At 38.3% G+C, this 21,305-nt stretch overlaps 1 protein-coding gene across 1 annotated transcript; it reads left to right on the forward strand.

The window, feature by feature from the left end:
• Positions 1-892: 892 nt before the first annotated feature.
• Positions 893-15,288, forward strand: phf10 (PHD finger protein 10). Its single transcript, XM_060872046.1, has 12 exons — positions 893-1,002; positions 4,218-4,324; positions 6,199-6,329; positions 7,250-7,333; positions 7,681-7,823; positions 9,270-9,413; positions 9,912-10,021; positions 10,166-10,319; positions 10,683-10,802; positions 13,845-13,953; positions 14,556-14,744; positions 15,111-15,288. Exons 1-12 carry the CDS (start codon positions 934-936, stop codon positions 15,194-15,196), a joined length of 1,446 nt encoding a protein of 481 aa, XP_060728029.1. The 5' UTR covers positions 893-933; the 3' UTR covers positions 15,197-15,288.
• Positions 15,289-21,305: the final 6,017 nt, after the last annotated feature.

Below are 21,305 nucleotides of genomic sequence, written 5' to 3' on the forward strand. Positions count from 1 at the left end.
TTTGCAAAGTTTAGCATTTCCTTTTTCAAACCCACACAACACAAAAGCACATAATCACAATACATCTATAATATATACTAGAACAAAAATAACATTCCTTTTGTGTAGCACTAATTAGTATGCTTTGTTTACATCTAAAATTACAGAATATCAAATTGTATCTCAAAATATTAATATCATATAGTCTCCTTCTTCTTTCGTCTTTTCCTGTTATGGGTCACAACAGCAAATCATCTCTTTTAACACATCCATATATCTCCTCTTTGGCCTTTCTCTTGACCTCTTACATTCATCTCCACCTCGAACATCCTTCTACCAATATAACCATCTCCCTCCTCTGTTCATGTCCAAACCATCTCAATCTAACCTCTCTGACCTGGTCCCCAAAACAGCCAACCTGAGCTGTCCCTCTGATGCGCTCGTTCCTCCTAAACACAACCTCAACATCCTCATCTCTGCTACCTCCATCTCTGCCTCATGTCTTTTCCTCACTGCTACAGTCTCTAACCCAGTCAATATCATATTTATAGTATATTTTAAAAAGGAATATGCACTTTCAGACCTGGACTTAATAATTCTTTCCTATAGGCTCTATGGTAAACATGGTTTATCTTTTTAAAGCATTAATAAAGGTTCCCCACCTCATGTGCATAAGGTGGATCAGACAAAGGGTTGAGAGTTAAGGGATGTTATTAAACTGATAAAATTAATCAGATGTGTTGGAGTAGGCTGCTTTCATAAACGATAGCAGATGCATCTGAATAAAAACTCATTCATACTTATAAATATAATATAGAAATAATCATAATAGTATTTCTGCAGTTTAAGTCGCGTAGAAGTAAGGAATGTTATCATCAGATATCAGCGGAACTCTTATCGGTCCCTAGTTTCCAGCCGGAGTGGAATTGTTGTGATGGTCCGTTAAAAATCAAAATGGCAACTCTTCTGTCTCCGAGGCAGTGCGATAGTAATCCTGCTACACCTGGAGCACAGTCCTTAAAGGTATATACAACTATTGCGTGATGTCATTTGCCAAATATGTTTCTATTATTTATGAATTAAATACGAAATTTGGTCTAATTAAGTTTATAATTCAAAACAGGCGCGAGCATTTGACCATTTTCTTTGTGTCTTGCTAGGTTGCTAACTATTCGGCCTGGCTAATTGTATAATCATACAAACACACAGGTTCAATGGTTAATGTGTCAAAGTGTGGCGCAAGACACAATAATATGTTGTGCCGTGTGGCTATAAATGTCACAACCGTGCAGCAAAATTAGCGTCGCTCCGAAAAGCAAAACAAACGCAGCGACATTTAGCTAATCATCTAACTAATAGTACCGTGAGTGTTAATTAGCATCAAGCTCAAATCCCCTAAAATAATCGAGTACAGCTTATATTAGTTATCAGGCAAAACTAATCGAACACAACAGGAATAATAACATGCTGTAAAAAATGCTAACTGTATTTAACATGACATTTTTCTAGAATATCAATTTAGTATGTCATTATGAATAAAAATCGGGTTTATTGCCCAAGTATGTTTTTTTTTTAAACACAATAGGAATTTGGTATTGATGACCCTCAAATGTACTGAGATAAAATAATGACACTATACAATTCACAGACAATGTTATACAGAAAAATGAAGTAAGTAGTTGCATAGTTGTGCAAATAACAGTAACTGTTTTTACAGAACAACAATATACAGTTCAGCATGTGGGAATAGTGCAAGCAGCAGTAGTAGTGTGTGTAACATAAGTGATGAGATTCTGTTTGTACAGTATTTATAGATGCTATAGTAAAGTGGAGGGTAACACGTGGTAGTAACCTAGTGGTTAAGGTGTTGGGCTACCAATATGAAGGTTGTGAGTTCGATTCCTACGTCCACCAAGCTGCCACTGCTGGGCCCCTGAGCAAAGGCCCTTAACCCTCAATTGCTCAGTTGTATAAAAATGAGATAAAATGTAACTCTGGATAAAATCATCTGCTAAATGCTGTAAATGTAACATGTTTGTAAGGAGCGTGGTGGCGTTTTTAAAGGACGAGGTGCATATAGTCAAGGTCAGCTGTTTATGATGGGGATTGTTTAGCCTGTGGAAAGACACTGTTCCTATGCCTGGCAGTTTTTGTGTTATGTTCTGTAGTGCCTGTCAGATGGGAGGAGATGAAAAGTGATATTTCATGCCTGTTTCCTGATCCTTGTGGAGTATAAACCAAGGAGAGTGGGCAGGGATATACCTAAGATTATTTTTCTGCTGTTTTTACTGTCTTCTGAAGCCTGTACCTGTCCTGTTTTGTGGCTGCTCCAATCCAGACAGTGATGGATGTGAAGAGGATGGATTCTATGGCTGCATTGTAGAACTGTATCAACAGACCAAACTTCCTCAACTGATGCAGATGGCTGGGGATTTTTGATGATGTGGGATGTGGTAGCTCAGTGGTTAAGGTGTTCGACTACTGATCGGGTCACTGGTTCGAATCCCAGGTCCACCAAGTTGCCACTGCAGGGCCCCTGAGCAAGGCCCTTAACCCTCAATTGCTCAGATGTATAAACTGAAATAAGAAAAATGTAAGTCACTCTGGATAAGAGTGTCTACTAAATGCTGTATATATAAATATATGATGGAGTTTATGTTGGACTCCCATGTCAGGTCTTGGGAACTGGTGGCTCCCAGAAACATCTCTATAGTATAGTATATAGTCTCTATAGTATATGACAAATGACTGTTGGATATTGTACATTGGAGAATTGTTGATGGGTGTCTTCTAATGTCCACTGTCATCTCATAGTACCAGCCGCTACACCTCCTTCCAGGACTTCTAGTGACATCTGCAAGGAGTTTAACAGCTGGGTCCTTCATGGTGCAGTCATTAGTATAGAGGGAGAATAGTAGTGGGGAGTTTACACATCCCAGGGGGTGCCAGTGCTGGCTGTCAGCATATTGGAGGTAACCCAGCCTCATATGCAGTTTCCTGCCTGTCAGGAAGCTGGTATGACAGATTTTACAGGGCGCCGTTAGCTGCTGGAGTTTGGAGGAGAAGATTTCCGGGATTATTCTGTTAAAAGCTGAAGTCAACAAATAAAATCTGTGCATATATCCCTGGGCATTTGAGGTGTTGCAGGATGTAGTGCAGTTCCATGTTGACCGCATCATCTACTGGATTGGAGCCAGTTGGCCTCTGGATTCACACTGTTTTTGCAGATTGTGAGTGCAACTTGAGTTTTGGGGAGTTGCTATAGGAATTACTAGAGATGTGATGGGGCAGTCAGTGGGCTGGGGTGGGTCTCTTTTGTGATGAGTTTCAGGATGAGTTTGTCAGGTTTTGCAGGTCCGTCCACATTGATGCAGGATCTTTAGCTGAAAACCTGTTTTTCAGCTTTACAGAGTAGCTTTTTTTAAGCAACTCTTAGCTCTTCAGTAAATTTCTGGCTTGCTTATACAGGGATCTGTCCCCATCCTCCTTGGCCTGCTGAAGTTGTTTCAGTTTGGCTGTAAAGAATGGCTTCTTGTTGTGGTTCAGAAGATTTAGGTTGGAAACACGTCTTCACAAAAACTGGTGAAAGATATCACAATGTCAGTCAGTCCATCCAACTGCAGCTTTAAAAACACTTCTCGGTGCAGTCAGAGCAGTCATGTAGTTCATGCTTTGCCTCACTGGTTCATCTCTTTACTGACTACAGGCTTATCAGATTTAAGTTTCTGTCTGTAGGTTGGGATTAGACGAACCAGGCAATGAATAGAGTTTCCTAAAGCTGCCCGAGGGTACTGATCAATATGCATATTTAAGAATTGTCTAGCAACGATCAAGAGTTTTATTTTCTCTGGTGGGAGAGTTTGTATGCTGCCTGTATTTTGGTGGTTCATGAGTTAGTTTTGCTCTGTTAAAGTCTCCAAGGATGATGCAGAGAGAATCTGTTTTTTTTTTTTTTTTTAAAGACAGAACTTAGATTGACAGGTCTTGCAGTGCATCACTCACATTGGCCTGGCAGTTTATGACATAATTTATTTGACAATTTATGAATAATGTTTCCACGCCTGGGCCACAGTATCTGTTCAGCACTGTGACATCTGTACACCAACCTTTAAGTGTTAAGTTCATTAAAAAGGTTTGATTTTGAAAATGAAAGTGTCATTGATCCTTTTGGGAGCAAAGCCGTCTGCTCTCATCTGAAATGAGGCATTATTCCCATCATGCATTTGTACTTTCTTTAGGATGACACTGAAGAGAATTCGAGCGACGGCAGTCAGGCACCCAAGAGACGCAGAATGGGTTCAGGAGACAGCTCAAGGAGCTGCGACACCAGCAGCCATGAACTGGGGTACGAGCTTTTACTGTGTTACACTCACTCATTTCATACAGTACATGTGGAAAAGAATTACTACTGTTTTTTTAAATATATATATTTTAACATAAATTGTTCGGGGAAAAATAGAAACGAATCAAATTACATCAGCCAAGGTATAATTGTCATGGGAGCTGTGTGCCTTAAGCAATATTCACTTTACTATAAAATATCAGCAATGAAGTTTAAATGTACACAAGTCTGCCTTTAATATTGTAATTATATACACTATATTGCCAAAAGTTTTGGGACACCAATATAGAGGCATGCAGGCTGCCTCTATAATCATTTGTGAAAGAATAATTCGCTCTCAAGAGCTCAGTGAATTCAAGCACAGTACCGTAAAAGGTTGCCACGTGTGCCATAAGTGCATTCGTATAATAATACCACAAATAAATATTCCACAGATAACAGTTACTGGTATTATAACAAAGTGTAAGCAATTAGGAACAACAGCAACTCAGCCACAAAGTGGTAGGCCATGGAAAATCACAGAGCAGGGTCAGCACATGCTGAGGAACACAGTGCTCTAAGTCACCAACTTTCTGCAGAGTCAGTAGCTACAGACCTCCAAACTTTGTGTGACATTCAGGTTAGCTCAGGAACCGTGTGTAGGGAGCTTCATGGAATGGGTTTCCATGGCCAAGCAGCTGCATCCAAACCTTACATCACCAAGTGCAATGCAGTTGGTGTTGGATGCAGTGGTGTAAAGCACGCTTCTCTGGCTGGCAAGCCAATGGATGAGTCTGGCTTTGGTGGTCACCAGGAAAACGGTACTTGCCTGACTACATTTTGTAGTGTAAAGTTTGGTGAAGGAGGTATTATGGTGTGGTGTTTTGCAGGGGTTGAGCTTGGCCCCTTAGTTCCATTTAAAGGAACTCTTAATCCTTCAGCATACAAAGATATTTGGACAAATTCATGCTCCCAACTTGTGGAAATCGTTTGGGGCCACTTCTTATTCCAACATGGCTGTGCACCAGTGCACAAAGCAAGGTCCATAAAGACATGGATCATCGTGTTTGGTGTGGAGGAACCTGACTGACCTGCACAGAATCCTGACCTCAACCTCACCTTTGGGAGGAATTAGAGCAGAGACCAGGCCATCTCCTCCAACATCAGTGTCTGTCCTTACAAATGCACTTCTAGAGGAATCTTAAATTCCTCAGATTAAGAATGTGATGTCATTAAAGTTCATGTGCATGTAAAGGCAGATGTCCCAAAACCTTTGCCAATATAGTGTATCTTTATATATATTTTCAGATTTTTGATCATTTTTTTATTTAAATTCATGCATGTTAATACAATTTATTTACTTACCTTATTTAAAATACATACTACAGAAAAAATATATGGAAACTGAAACTGATGCACATGAGAGACATTTTAGAGGATGTACTTCCACCAGGCTAGAAATGACCAGCAAAGGCTTATCAGAGGCCGAGCTTTCTGTCTTTTAAATCTTCTGGGCTTCTCACAGAGGAAATACAGACATACAAGTGTGCCAGCGTTTGTCATGTTGCATATGTTTTGCTTGAAGCTGAACAGCAGTTTCTGCTAAAGTAACACACTGTTGTTCTGTAAGTAAATGAGATGCCTCCATTTTGTATTATCTATCAAAAATATTCAGATGTATTTTCCCCCAGCACTCCTCGCGCACTGTGAGAAGCCACATAGACAAGTCTATGTAGAGATTTAAACTGAAAACTGTGGCTTTTGGGGTTATTTTGATGTTTCCACAAAACCGTTCCATTGTTTCATGAAGTGTTCAAAAATCTTCCTACATTGTATTTTATTGTACATTGTACAACTTCTCCTCTTATTGATCTGAACTCTTCCATGTCTTGTTACAGGCCGACATATTTTCCTGCTGAGAATCTGACGGAGTACAAATGGCCCCCGGATGATACGGGAGAGTATTATATGTTGCAGGAACAAGTCAGCGAATATTTAGGAGTCACCTCATTTAAGCGAAAGTATCCAGGTATGAGATTTTGAATGAGATTAAATGAAGTGGTTGATATACACTGTATTTTTTTTTAGTGTTTAAGACCCTTCTTTTTCTTTGCTTTGGTCTGTTATGATGAATAAAATGGCTGAAGACTACACATGAACTGACACATAAGGCACTGAGTGCTTGAAGTGCTGCGACAGAGTTGGTGTCAGATTCCATGCCCTATTTTTTACCTATCATGTATATGATATACAATATATAAATGTATAGTGAAAGCTGTTGGTACCTGAGCCATGTCTCCTGTCTGATTTGTAAAGGTATAAACACAGCATATTAGCCTGTGTTAATACAAAAATAAACAAACAGCTACTCATCAATATACAAATAAACATGCACATAAATACATAAAAACATACAGATTTTTGGTCTTACTATGGACGATGGTGATACAACAAGATTATAAATATCTTTAGTCACTAGTTGGGCTTTCGCCTTGCCGCCTTGTGAGATGCCTCGCTATAGTCTCACTAGTGATCGACAGTGGATTCGTCTCAGTGTTCGAGCGGGCTTTTTTCCTACAACTATGCTGAAGTAGCCATCGGTATATACGATACTTCAATGCATGTATGATACATAGCTGTAGCAATTTTATTTTAGGGTTAAAGTCATTTTTAACAAATTACATTTGGCTAATGCAATCTAATACAAAGTTGGTCTAAAGTGTGTCTGTCTTGTCTTGTGTCTGGGTGCGCCTGTCTTGTGTCTGCATGCGCCTGTCTTGTGTCTGCGTGCACCTGTCTTGTGTCTGCGTGCGCCTGTCTTGTGTCTGCGTGCGCCTGTCTTGTGTCTGCGTGCGCCTGTCTTGTGTCTGCGTGCGCCTGTCTTGTGTCTGCGTGCGCCTGTCTTGTGTTTGTGTGTTTGTGTGACTCTGTTTGTGTGTCCTTTTCCAGATCTGGAAAGGAGAGACCTATCTCACAAAGAAAAACTTTATCTTCGAGAGCAGAATGTCATCACAGAGACACAGTGTACATTAGGTAAGGTCTAAGCTTTTCTCCAACATGTAGGTGTGTAAGATATTTTTTGTGTAAGAAGTATTTTCATGTATGTCAGTGCAGTACTATATTTTATTTTTTAATTTGTCCATTAAATTAAAAATCTATATGTTCTTTGTTGGGAATGTGTCTTAAAGGTTTAAGCCTTTGTTATAAAGGTGCATCTTTTATAAGAAGAATAATAAAATGCCATCAGTGACAGTTCTACAGTGTTTGGGGTTTTGTGTTTGACTCATGAGTGTGAACATGTTTAATATTGTCTTCAAATCATTAAAGCTCTAGTCTAATATTTGTTGTGAGCATTTATCTGATTGCTTTGTGTCTGCTAGGCCTTACGGCTTTGCGCAGTGATGAGGTTATTGATCTGATGATTAAGGAGTATCCAACTAAACATTCAGAGTACTCGGTTATACTTCAAGAGCGAGAGCGGCAGAGGATCACCAAAGAGTACTCAGTAAGCACTCTGAGTGCGGTAAGAACCATTTATTTTAGAAATCCTCAAACTTTAGCTCAAACTTATTTAACTAAAGTTTTTGTCTTGAAAGCTGCAGGATGTGACGATGAATTTTGAAGTCTAGTGTGCATTTCACTCGGTTCTTTAGTTCCCTAGGTGTAGAATCACCTATATCATGTACATGAATTCGGAGGCTATGACTCTGAGGATGGTCTGCTTTCAGGTTGGCTGTTTTGGGGACCAGGTCAGGGAGGCTAGATTGAGATGGTTTGAACATGTAAATAGGAGGGAGATGGTTATATTGGTAGAAGGATGTTGGAGGTGGAGCTGCCAGGTAAGAGGTCAAGAGGAAGGTAGAGTATAGAGTTAGGTGGAAAATGGAAGGAACGAAGAGAATAGAGTTAGGTGGAAACAGAAGATTCGCTGTGGCGACACCTAACGGGAAAAGCCGAAAATTAGATGATGATTATTTTTGTACCCGTAAGGCATCTCATCGCTTTAGTATCACACAGTTCCCGTCACTCATGATGCATGTGTGTTGTGGAAACTAATGATGTCATCAGCTACAACACCTCCAGGTGTCCACATGACAACTTTCACATAACCAGTTTTTGCAGTGAACCCTGCTCTGTGTGAAAAGCCCATAAATTATTCATTTTTTAAGTTATCCAATAAAATTAAAAATTGCTGAAGTAAGCAATCGTGAGATTACTTACAAGAAATGAGAGCTACAACAATACCAAACTACTTATATTTGTAGAAGAAGTTAATTGAGAATTTGCCAAGAGTTTTTTGAGCTTCAGAAAATGTGATGCCATTTCCAGCAAGGGATCATGGTTGGGTAACACTGATGATCCCTTTTTTTTTTTTTCTTTTTTTTTTTTGCACTGTTATTTTTAGGAAGTGAACATTACAGATTTTGTGGTGTGTGCCCCATTATTCTCTACTGAAGCAGATCAAGCTCTCAGCTGTGCAGTCCAAGAGGATTCAGATTTGTGTACCTGAAATTGCATCCAAATATAATTACACCATTGGTTTGCAGATGGACTGTTTGGTACAAGAGAATGCACTTTGTGATACTAAATATGTATTTCCTACTCTGAGAAAATATAAAAATGTTGTAAGTCCATACGAGACCACCAGTTAGTGAGTTCCTGTAAAAAGGGTGATTCTGTGAAGGTGGACATCAGCCGGCTTCAGTGTGATAGCTCTGTGCATCTCTGACAATAAACCAGTAACTCTTGCTAGCTAGCCAAACTACAGTGCTGAGAACAAAACGATCGCTTCTGGTTATGTCTGTTGGTTTCTTTTGTATGTAATTCTCTGTGTATTTTATTCTCAAGGAAGCCCTTGAGTTATATCATCTGTCTGTTTGATTATATATTATTTATTTGACTATATTTGAACCTGCTTTTTATTTATTTATTCATTAATTTCTTCATTTTTGTGTCTTTGACTCTGTAGCAGCAACAAAATCCTCAAAAGGTTGAAGCTAGCAAAGTACCAGAGTACATCAAGAAAGCTGCTAAAAAAGCAGCAGAATTCAACAGTAACTTCAACCGAGAGCGCATGGAGGAAAGAAGAGCCTACTTTGACCTTCAAACACACGTAAGACTTCACAGCAGAGTGAAACTCACTAATCAAATCTACATATCCATCACATTATATTCACATACAAGATGAGCTCCTGATTCTTTTCTGAAACCTGAAGTGAATGATACAGCAGTTTCAGTGGAAAGGTGGGATTGGATGTTTGTATTAGTTATGTACAAAACAATGTGTAGAACAGACTTGCGTTAGAAACAAAACTACACAAAATCAGATTCCAACTTAGACAGTAGCATGTGCTACTTTCTATAACAACATATCAGAAAGTTTTGAGTGACTCAAAACCATCATCCAGCCTCTGATTCACTTTAATAAAATCTAGGTTATATATGATCTAGATCTGAATTATTGTGGTCTAAAACCAAGGGGTTTCATATTCATTGTCCAACCCCTGTACCTTTTTTTTTCTTTAACTATTGTGTTGAGCTAAAATGTTTCTCTGTAAATTTGGTTTGTCAGATTTGGGTCTCACAAACAGCTTGTCCTTTTTCCACACAGATAATACAGGTTCCTCAAGGGAAATACAAAGTCCTCCCACCAGAAAGGACAAAGACTGGGCCCTACCCAGTTGCCCTCATCCCAGGACAGTTCCAGGAGTTTTACAAAAGGTGTGATGAAAACCTTATTTCTAATTGAGCTTGCTTTCTTGTGTCAGAGACATAACTGTATGGTCTTCCTGTTCTCCCTGTGCTCCAAGTGCTATTTACATAAACGCTGGCCTGTAATAGTTTTTTGTTTACATGTGCTTGCAGGTATTCTCCAAATGAGCTGCGCTACTTGCCCTTAAACACAGCTTTGTATGAACCTCCACTGGATCCTGAACTGCCTGCCCCAGACAGTGACGGTGACTCTGAGGATGGTGAAGATGGAAAGCTGGATGATGGCAAGAAAAACAAGGGCTCCTCTGTAAGCTTTAAAATCTTCATTACATATATGTCTATCAGCTTTAGGTGGGAAACATTATTCATAGATTTATAACTATAAAGCACATGAAAATAATCATATATTTTGAAAAGATGACAACATTTTAAATACTAAATGTAAAACACTGCCATGTCTGTGAGTATGGGTTTGTTCACCCCATCATCCAGAGATCACAGGTTCAAATCCTGATAATGTCACAGCCATCAGTGTCCAGGAGTCCAAAACAGTAAACTACTAGGATGAGGATAATCATATTTCTGCAGCCATGGTGATATTATTAGTTGACTGTATTCATTCAGTAGAAGAGGAATTTTAGTTGTTAACACTGTTGCGGTTTCCATCTAGGACAGTTCAACAGGAAATACGTCTGATGGAGACAGCCAAGACAGTGGGGTCCAGTCCAAAGGCAAAAGCAAAGACGCCACTCAACGCGCCCTCCAACACAAATCTGTTCCTGGGTACAAGGTAGAAGACAAAAGCCCCTGATATATTTTTTTTTTACTTCCCCTTATTTTGTCTTCTTGTTTTTTTCTAGCACTTTTAAATGAGAAATCCAGCTCTTTTCATCTTCCCCGAGTCTAAACGATGCTACAATCTTAAACAACCAACACACAAACACAGGCAATTTTTTCGGGACTGCAGTCATCAAGGGAACTTTTATTTTCCGAGAGAGGTACTTGTTTGGTACCATTCAGCCTTTCGAGTGGTCACTTTTATCAACACTGACTTTGGGAGCAATAATGTTCATGCCAGTAATGTGGCACTGTTGTTACTTTAAAGTTTTAATGCTGAGTTGCACACACTGGTTTTTTCTTTCTTTCTTTCTTTTTTTTTTTTTTTAAAGCAAACAAAAAATATAATATATATATATATATTTACCCCAACCATATAAACATTACTTCAGATGTTATGAAATACCTCTTGGCCAGTTAGAAAGGCGAGTGTGGCGATGTGATTGGCTGCTAATATCCAAGGAGTTATATTTATTATCTGTAGAAATTAAAGCTATGCTTTCTTCTTCGTATAGGAGAATTCCTTCCAAAAACAAACACCAGTGATGTTTAAAAAAGTGCATTTTATTTTGTTTAAAAATAAGTGATTTTTTTGGAGCATTAGGTAAAGAAACAGTTAAGAACAACAAAATCTGGTCATTTTGGGTGGAATTCACCTGCAAGTTCTTGTAGCATGCAAGTGTTCCAAACTACTGTTTGACATGAACCAGTCTGGGTAAAATGGACGGCTTTGATTTTATAGTCAACCAGCCAAGCCATGTTTGCTTTCGGCTTTTATTTTTTGCTTCTGTCTTTTCACTCAGTGAATCTGTTACTTGTTAGTAGTTACATTAGCCTTGTAGCTCAGACTCTAAGAAGACACCAAGCATGTCTTGGCTGATCAGCATTGGTTTTTTTTTTTTTTTTAATTGTTAAAGCACTTTGGATCAACAAAAGTTATACCTTTACAAGTTAGGACTAAACTAGGACAAGCACTGTTAAAAAAAGATATTACTCTTTTTTTTTTTTTTTTTTTTTTTGGTGGTTAAGAACTTTAGAGAAAAAAAGGTCATACTTTGCACAGCTCTGTAGTAATGAGCAATGAAGCTCTTCTAATCCTCTCAAGCTTCGTTGTTCTGTTAACTTTACATGTAAATCCTCTTATATTTTTTGTTAGAAGGAACATAGATTAAAAGTAAAGGATTTATTTAATAACATTTATTTAACACATCTATTTCACCCAGCAGACCCTATTACACAAACCTGAATGTGTTCACCATTGCTGGAGCTGCACCATTCCGAATGCCGTAAACAGAATCGATTTTTGGACTGGATCACAGTTTGACCAGCTATGTAAATGTAAGGAGCAGTGTGTGTACACACGCAGTGTGTTTGTGACCGTAATGACACAATTATAACGCATTACCCAAATAACAAAAATACCCGGCATTTAGTTGAAAATTGAAGTTGTGTCAGAATGCCAAGAGCACAGCGTGCCTTTGTAAAGTGACAAAGAAAGCAGCCTGATTACCTGCTGGTTACATCATTAGTTGTGTCAGTGATTCAGTTCTTCTGTCAACACTAACTCACAAGACACATTTAATATGCACTACACAATAGTTCCTTCTCACTGCAAGCTTGTTTTATTTATATATATATATATATATATATATATATATATATATATATATATATATATATATATATAAAATCACTTAGAGTTTAGTGTTCCTGTGTTGTCCCTGAACTAATAACCTAAAAAAACACTAAACATATCGGAAGATACATCTTGTGGTGCATGTTTTTCCTTTCCAGTATTATATACTTCAGTTTATATTTATTCATTTAAATCCTTAAAGTATAAACTCCAGTTACTATAAAATAGAATGACGCTAAATAATTTAGTGTAAATACTGCTAGGTAAAGCTTCTGTTGATCCATTTCCTGTACAGGATGATAAACTTTTCATCTCTTCTACGAGTTCTTGTGTCCTGTTGAGTGTTCTAGTGTAACTGCTGTGTCTTTTACAATGATAATGTTTCCCCTCTTTTGTAATGCATTTCATTGCATTTGAACATCTCTTACTGTGACAGAATGAAGGCTTTTCTCCTCATGTTGACTTAAATGTGAGCTTTATAACCAGCGACGGTTTACCCTGCACATTGATGTCCTGAGACTGCTGTTTCTAGCAGTTTTTATAGTGTGGTCTTTGACCTGTTAGACCTGCATATTAGTTAAGCATTTGAATAAAAAACATTTTAAAGCAAATAGATTGCAGAGACTTTTTAATGGTGCGAGCACTAAAGGAAAATATTCAGCCTATTTTCCGAATCAAGTGTTTCATGTGCGCTCTTAAAGCGTGAAATATGAAATGCTTTTTTCTTTTCTGCACACTTTAGACTATAATTACACTTTTTATATTAAAGATTCACTGTTATAAAAAAATCAGTGTTGCTTTAAGAAACAAAACAAGAAAGTAGCTCTGCTTTGAGTTGTGAGATGTTTATTTAATGTGTGTAAAAGTAAAGAAAGACTTTAGAGAACATTGAAGATATCTCTATAGTGTGAGAAAAGTGCAGTATGGCATTTTATAATAATGAAATATATATTGCTAAGTCTGCTGCCACTTTACTGACAACGTTACACCAGTGCTGTCCAAGATTATCCCCAAAGGGTCGGTGTGGGAGCAGGTTTTCATTCCATCCGAGCAGAAGCCACACCTGAGTCTAACGAAAGTCTAAATCAACTGATTATACAGGTGGGAGCAGGTAGAGCTCCTGCATGACTGGAATAAAACCCTGCTCTCACACTGGTCCTTTGCAGGTAAGACTGGAAGCCCCTGCATTCCACATACTGTGATGTTTTACATTGTTTTGTACCTTTTGGCTTTAACTAAAGACTTGAAATGAAGTTGTAATGGTATGTGTGGTGTGTGAGGCCCATGCCCACTGAGTCTTATGGAAATTATAGGACCTTTTGGTTGCCATGGTTTTATAGCATTGCTCTGCCCTTGCAGCCTAAGGTCATACCCAATGCTATATGTGGCATATGCCAGAAGGGTAAGGAGTCCAACAGGAAGGGCAAACCAGAGGCACTCATCCACTGCTCTCAATGCCAGAACAGCGGTAAGTAAATACTTCAAATGTGCTTCAGGATTTTTTATGTGTGTGTGTGTATATGTATGTGTATATGTGTGTGTGTGTGTGTATATGTATGTATATATGTGTGTGTGTGTGTATGTATGTATGTATGTATGTATGTATATATGTATGTATGTATGTATGTATGTATGTATGTATGTATGTATGTATGTATGTATGTGTGTGTATATAAGAAACTAATACCTAAAGTTGCACTCTATACTAGCTTTTTTACTGTGTAAATATTGTGAAATAATATTATTGTTGTTATTATTATTATTATTATTATCAATTTAAGATAAATAAATGTAATTGTAAATAAATGTCAGATTTACTTATAAATATATATAATTCATAATCCTTGCCTTTTATTTTTTCAAAGCTTTCTTATTGTAATTTATAATTCTCTATTAATCTATAAAGTAATAATTTCTTCTTATTATTTATCATTTATTTGAAGTCTTTAAAAACATCATGTGGCTTAACCATTTGTTTACATCATGATCCTCTCCATCTCCTGTCATTATGTTGAGAGTACTGTGTGCACGTGTGCGTGAGCACTGATGGAGACCTGTTTGTGTATTCAGGTCACCCCTCCTGCTTGGACATGAGTGCAGGGCTGGTAGTGCTAATAAAGACCTACCCGTGGCAGTGTATGGAGTGTAAGACTTGCACAGTGTGTGAGCAGCCCCATCACGAAGAGGAAATGATGTTCTGTGATAAGTGTGACCGTGGTTTCCACACCTTTTGCGTGGGAATGGAGTCCATTCCCTTGGGTAAGAGACTCTCGCTGATTTGGTTTGTTGACTGAAGTTAATAGTGCACTTAGTCACCATGGATACGTACATAAGGTACTCTTAGTTAAAGCTCCTTTGCAATAAAAGATTAGGCTAGAATTGAACATGGTGCAGTAGTGACTACAGTATGGTGCACCTTAACCTTTATAACCAGCAAATATGTATTTTTATTTGTTTCTGGCCCTGATCATGAGGAACAAGCGACAGTTCTACAAGCTAGCTGCACAAGTAAATCGTTGCACAATATCCTGTGAACTTCAGCTGCAATAAAGATTAATTATTGAGCTGCATTCTCTTTAGAATAGTTTTCTGTCTAAAGTTAATTGTGCTGTGTGTTTATTTTAGGATGCTGGGTTTGTGATTGCTGCCACAAGGACATTTCAACACCCAAGAAAAAAGTCACTGGCAAAACACCAAAAAAATCTAAATAGGATTTAATTTAAATGTCAAGTGAGTGTGAGTGTGTGTGTGTGATTTTGTATTCCTGTTGTTTTGTATGTGAAAGACTAAACATGCAATCATTTGTGTGTTTCTTTATTATTATTTGGTATAGTTGTTAACATGTAGTGTGTTTTTTTTTTTTTGTTTGTTTTTTTTTTTTACACTTTGTACAATAAAATGCAGAGGTGTGGCTCTCCCGTTACTCTGTAGCACATTTATTCATCTGTTTACTAAATATTATTGATAATCCTGAATGAAAGATACCGAATGGCTGGTCAATGAAATTAAGGAGGCATTGACAGTCTGCTGGTGATTACCGTCTTATCTGCTGTTTCACAAAGCTGAACTTGGTCACCTACAGTGTAAACACTCCTATAGCACATGCCTGCCACTGTCTGTAATTAAAGGCATTCATGTAGGATTTTTCTGTTTTTGTTTATTGTAAAATACTTGAGAATAAGAAGAAAGTGAAGGCATTGTACTTATTTTTTAGTTTTCTAAATGATGGTGTGATTCTGCTTAATGTGCACTAGATGGAGGCAGAGCACCTATCTAACCTGGCTCTGATTTTTATTTCTTTACTTAATTCTAAACAGGATTTATATCCTTGCTGCTTCATGAAATATATCGATTCCCTAGGCATATTGTCTTGAATTGTAAAGTCATTAGAATTATATTACAATTACAGGCATTACAATTATATACATTACCATTTCCAATGAATGCAGATTTATTTTAAACCTATTTTATGGTTGTTTGGATGAAATATTTATTTTGTTTATTTAATTGGACTAAGCAGTAAGGATGTAGATGTAGTACAGCATGCTATCTTGACAGTAAAATAACCACAGTGACTGGTGTACAGTAATTTCAGCATGAATGTTAATTCCTTAAAGAGCAACAGAATTATTGTACACAGCTGTGTAACTTTACCATTTATCCCCTTTCTAATTTTCTGCAATTTGTTAATAATTGTGCCATTTCTTAATAGCAATCAGTAATATTACTGATTGGATACTTTAAGCATTAGAGTTCTAATTCTTTCCAGACATGCCTGTGCTTTTCAAGACGTAATGAATGTGTCCAAAATCTGTGCAGCTGCATAGTAGATAAATTATTCACCAGCCAAGCCTGACCGAAATTGAAATCCCATTTTAAGCTTGAAATGAAAGCTTTCTCTTTGGCCTGCATGCCTGAGTAGAGGATTTGTGTAACCGCAGTATTTCCCTGTGCCTTTTTGATAAACTAAGTGGCAGTTAGGCTGTAATGATGGTCCTCATGTATAGTTTAAAACAGTAAACCTCAAGCACCTGCTTCACACCTGTCACTGCTGACCAATGAGAGCTCCTTGTCTCTTTATTAGTGACTTGAGATCAAACACTTTTCACTTTCAGTATTATATAGAAGGTGTAGTAAAAAGTTGTGTAACAAAATTTGGTATTGTTGGACAAGAACAGCTTTAGGTTATCAAAATTCTTTGAGAGCAGCTTGCTGTGGCCAGATGGAGAATAGACTATAAGGCTTGTATAAAAAAAGGTTTGCCCTCTGCAAGGTCATGGCTAAATACACCATGGTTATGTTCTTACCCCGTAGCCCATTTGTACTTAAAAGCAGTCATGTTTTTATTGTGTGGTTTTTATGCCTAATATTGTGTAGGCCCCCTTGTGAATCTGATCCACCTCTGACCCATTGAGGCAAGATGGACGCAACAGTTGTGAAAGTTGCTCCCTTAATGGATTGAGATGTAGGGAATTTTGAGGCCAAGCCAACATTTTGGACCTTTTAATCACGTTCCTCAAACCATTCCTGACGAGTGTGGCAGGATGCATTACCCAGCTGAAAATATCCCTCATAAAGGTGTATGCTTTGTCTACGACAATCTTGAAGTAGGGGTTACATGTTAAAGTAACATCCACATGAATGCCAAGACCCAAGGTATCACAGTAGAACATTACCCAGAGCATCACACTGACACTGCTTGCTTGCCTTCTTCTCCAAGTAAGTGACACATACACAGCACCTTTTTTCTTTTTTGAATCCCAGGTCCACCATGTTGCTACTGCAGGGCCCCTGAGCAAGGACCTTAACCCTTAATTGCTCAGTTGTATAAACTGAAATAAAAAAATGTAAGTCCCTCTGGATAAGAGTGTCTGCTAAATGCTGTAAATGTAAAAATGTTGGTTCTATGCAGGTTTTACACACTATCACCTAACACAAACCTCCACTTACTGCTTTTTTGGGGGATTTCTGGTGGCTTTCCTGGTGAAACAAAATGGGTGGATCCTTATAATACAAATATTATGAGGTACCAGTGATCATATTATGGCTGTCTGGAGTTATTTAAATATTCCTGGCTTTGCCATCATAAATTTGCCACACTCCTTTGAGTGATGACAACATATGGACAATGCCCTGGCTTCCTGTTTTAATGCAGTCTTGTTCAGACTGGGTGGACTCCTGGGAAGAGGAGCGCTACCTTTGACCTCTGGGAGAACTCATTTACTCTGGCCCACAGTGAGAAGATGATGGGATTTGCAGGAAGAGATGTAGTCAGCCAGCTGTCTTTGGAAACAGTGCAATGCTGTAGGATCCCAATGAAGTGAAAGCTGCCCTTTTACACAGAGCAACAGTGCCTGCCAGACCCATCCATTACTCACTAAGGTCAGAATTTCTGAAGATTTTAAGCTTAAGGATTTCTTTAGGAAGCTCATTATTTGGATCATTAATTTTTTTATCCCCATAGGTCACAGGTGACAAACTCCTCAGTGGGTGGTTAATCATTTATCTTCTGCTTTCTAAATCTTTTTCTGTTTGTTTTCTGATATGGAGTATTGTTCGTTGTTGGGTGTGCAGCACTTGCACAATGTTTTCACAAAGAAGTGTTTGATTTTTACCAGGCTTGCCCCCTACTACCTCCATTCCTAATGCAGGACAGCTGTGGAACCTCATTCCTGAACCTTTATGTGGCGCCATGGACGTAATTCAAGCAGCCATTATTTACACACTCAGACCCATCCTTCTTCACAAAAGGAAGAGAGCCTGATGAAAATTGTCAGAAGCAATAAAATATCCCAGAATCCACCTGTTGATGTGATGTGACAAACTATCATCACGTTCAACCTGAGTTCAAATGTGACCTATCATAAATGAACCCAGTGACAAGAGCAAAATGTGTGAGTGCTACTGTCAAATATCAGAGAAATTCATATTCCACGTGAAGATGTGTGAGAACGTCTTCTTTTAAGGAAATTAGCAATAGTTAATAATATTAATAATATAAATAATATTAATAATATTACTATTAGCAATAGTTACTAATAGTATTAGTTAGGTTAGGTTTATAGGTAAGTATTCAAGTAATATGCAGCAAAAACCTCATTCCTTTATGAAAACAAATAATTACTTATTCACTATTTGATAACTAGTTTTTATTTATATTAATACGTTGTATTTTGTAGATGCTGTGCTTCTCTGAGCACAATTAAATTCAATATTCCTAGAATTAAATATGTTAATACTAAAATTAGTATAATAAACGAAAACCACAAAGTGCATTGGTATTCAGGGCCTTCTCTTCAGATAAACCTTAATTTATTCAAATTGATTTAAAATGACATTTAATTTATTACATTAATGAATTGATTAAATGGTCTCTGCTTGTATGCAGGATTAAATCAAGTAACTAGGAGAGTCCTCAGTGAAACAGTGAATATTCATTCATTCATTTTCTACCGCTTATCCGAACTACCTCGGGTCACGGGGAGCGTGTGCCTATCTCAGGCGTCATCGGGCATCAACCTACCATGCATGTCTTTGGACCGGGGGAGGAAACCTGAGTACCTGGAGGAAACCCCCGAGGCACAGGGAGAACATGCAAACTCCACACACACAAGGCAGAGGCAGGAATCGAACCCCCAACCCTGGAGGTTTGAGGCAAACATGCTAACCAGTAAGCCACCGTGCCCCCCACAGTGAATGTATTCATGCAAAAAATCTTAATAGTAAAATTATTGAAATCTGTTTAATCAGTATCTTAGCAAGGCAATGATCTAAAGCCCATAGAAAGGGATGTGGTGGCCTAGTGGTTAAGGTATTGGACTATCGAAGGTCGTAAGCATGAATCCCAGGTCCCCAAACTGCCCCAGCTGGGCCCTGGGGCAAGCCCTTAACCCTCAATTTCTCAGTTGCATAAAATGAGCTAGAAATGTAATCCACTCTGGATGATGGCGTCTGCCAAATGCTGTAAATGTATCCTGGAGTGTGTTTAGAAAAGAAACAACAATATTTTTGTGGGGCTTGAAACCGCAAACTGAATCACAATGAATTTAATTTCATGTAATGCTTTCTACCGTGTTCTTCAAACTATTCCTGAACAGTTTCAGTGAGGCAGGGAGAATTATGAAATGATGAAAGTACACCTGATGAAAGTACACCACATGAATGCCAGGACTCAGCATAGTTTCCCAGCAGAACTTTGCTCAAAGCATAAGGTAAGTGATGCACATGCACCCAGTCATCCGTATGATGAAAAAGAAAACATATTCTATCAGACCAGGCCGTTTTCTTCCATCGCTCCATGGTCCACTTCTGATGTTCATGTGCCCATTGTAGGTGCTTTTGGCAGTGGACTGCATGGGCACTCTTAATAGTCTGCAGCTACGTGGCCACCATACACAGCAAGCTGCAGTGCACTGTTTGTTCTGACACCTTTCTATCATAGCCAGCATTGAACTTTCAGCAATCTGTGCTACAGTAGCCATTCTGTGGAAGCAGACCAGATGGGCTAGCCTTTGCTTCTCATACGCATCAATGAGCCTTGACCACCTGTGACCTTGACACTGGTTCATTGCTTGTCGTTCCTTGGACCAGTTTTGGTAGGTACAAATGACTGCATACTGTGAACAGCCCACAAGACCTGAAAGATTTCGATATGACCCAGATTGACTTAGATGACCCGTTGCCTAGCCATCACAATTTGGCTATTGTTGAAGTCTCTATGATCCTTATGATTGCCCATTTTTTCAACACATCAACTCTGAGAACTGACTGTTTACTTTCTGTGTAATATAATCACATTCTTTCTAGTAAATACATTTATTCCACCAATATGATGTGGAAAAGTTACTGAATGTATTTACTTTTTGAACTTGTTTGTCTTGACCATCTTCCAGCAGAACTCATGTTGAGTTTAGAGCCAGTCTATCAGTCAGTCTGCCTAAACATTTCTTCACACCGACACTGTCACATGTTTGTAATGTTTGACAATCTTTTTTAATCAAATACCGACAGCCAAAATGACTATAGTGCCCCTGTGTTTCAGTCAGAAAGAAAAGTTTCTCTTCTACCGCTTATCCGAACTACCGGAGCCTGTGCCTATCTCAGGCGTCATTGGGCATCAAGGCAGGATACACCCTGGACGGAGTGCCAACCCATTGCAGGGCACACACACACTCATTCACTCACGCAATCACACACTAGGGACAATTTTCCAGAGATGCCAATCAACCTACCATGCATGTCTTTGGACCGGGGGAGGAAACCGGAGTACCCGGAGGAAACCCCCGAGGCACGGGGAGAACATGCAAACTCCACACACACAAGGTGGAGGCGGGAATCAAACCCCGACCCTGGAGGTGTGAGGCGAACGTGCTAACCACTAAGCCACCGTGCCCCCGGTAACCATACTTAAAAACACTAAAAGAATGTCTTTGGTCAATATAACCACATAACTCATAATCCTAAACACAGATCTAATACTTTTGGCTATTTTTGTCCAAGTTTTTTTAATATGCTTTTCATTTGATAATCATTTATCACATATAATTTTTTTATGTAAATTACTGTTTTCAAACATTTATATGCCTACATGTCTATGGGTCTTGAAAATATTAATTATAATAAAAACTTAAACATTTGATTTTTTTTAATGGACACTTTTTTAATGGAATTAAGAAAGTAGTGACATTAGATTTACAGTATAGTAAGTTACACTAGTTATGAAAACAAAAAAACATTCTGATGATGTTTTATTCAGCATATAATGAACAAGCATATCTAAAGTGAAAGAAATAATTATTTGACTATAATGTCTTTGTAACC

Source organism: Tachysurus vachellii, chromosome 6, assembly GCF_030014155.1.
Source record: "Tachysurus vachellii isolate PV-2020 chromosome 6, HZAU_Pvac_v1, whole genome shotgun sequence".
Taxonomy (NCBI): Eukaryota; Metazoa; Chordata; class Actinopteri; order Siluriformes; family Bagridae; genus Tachysurus; species Tachysurus vachellii.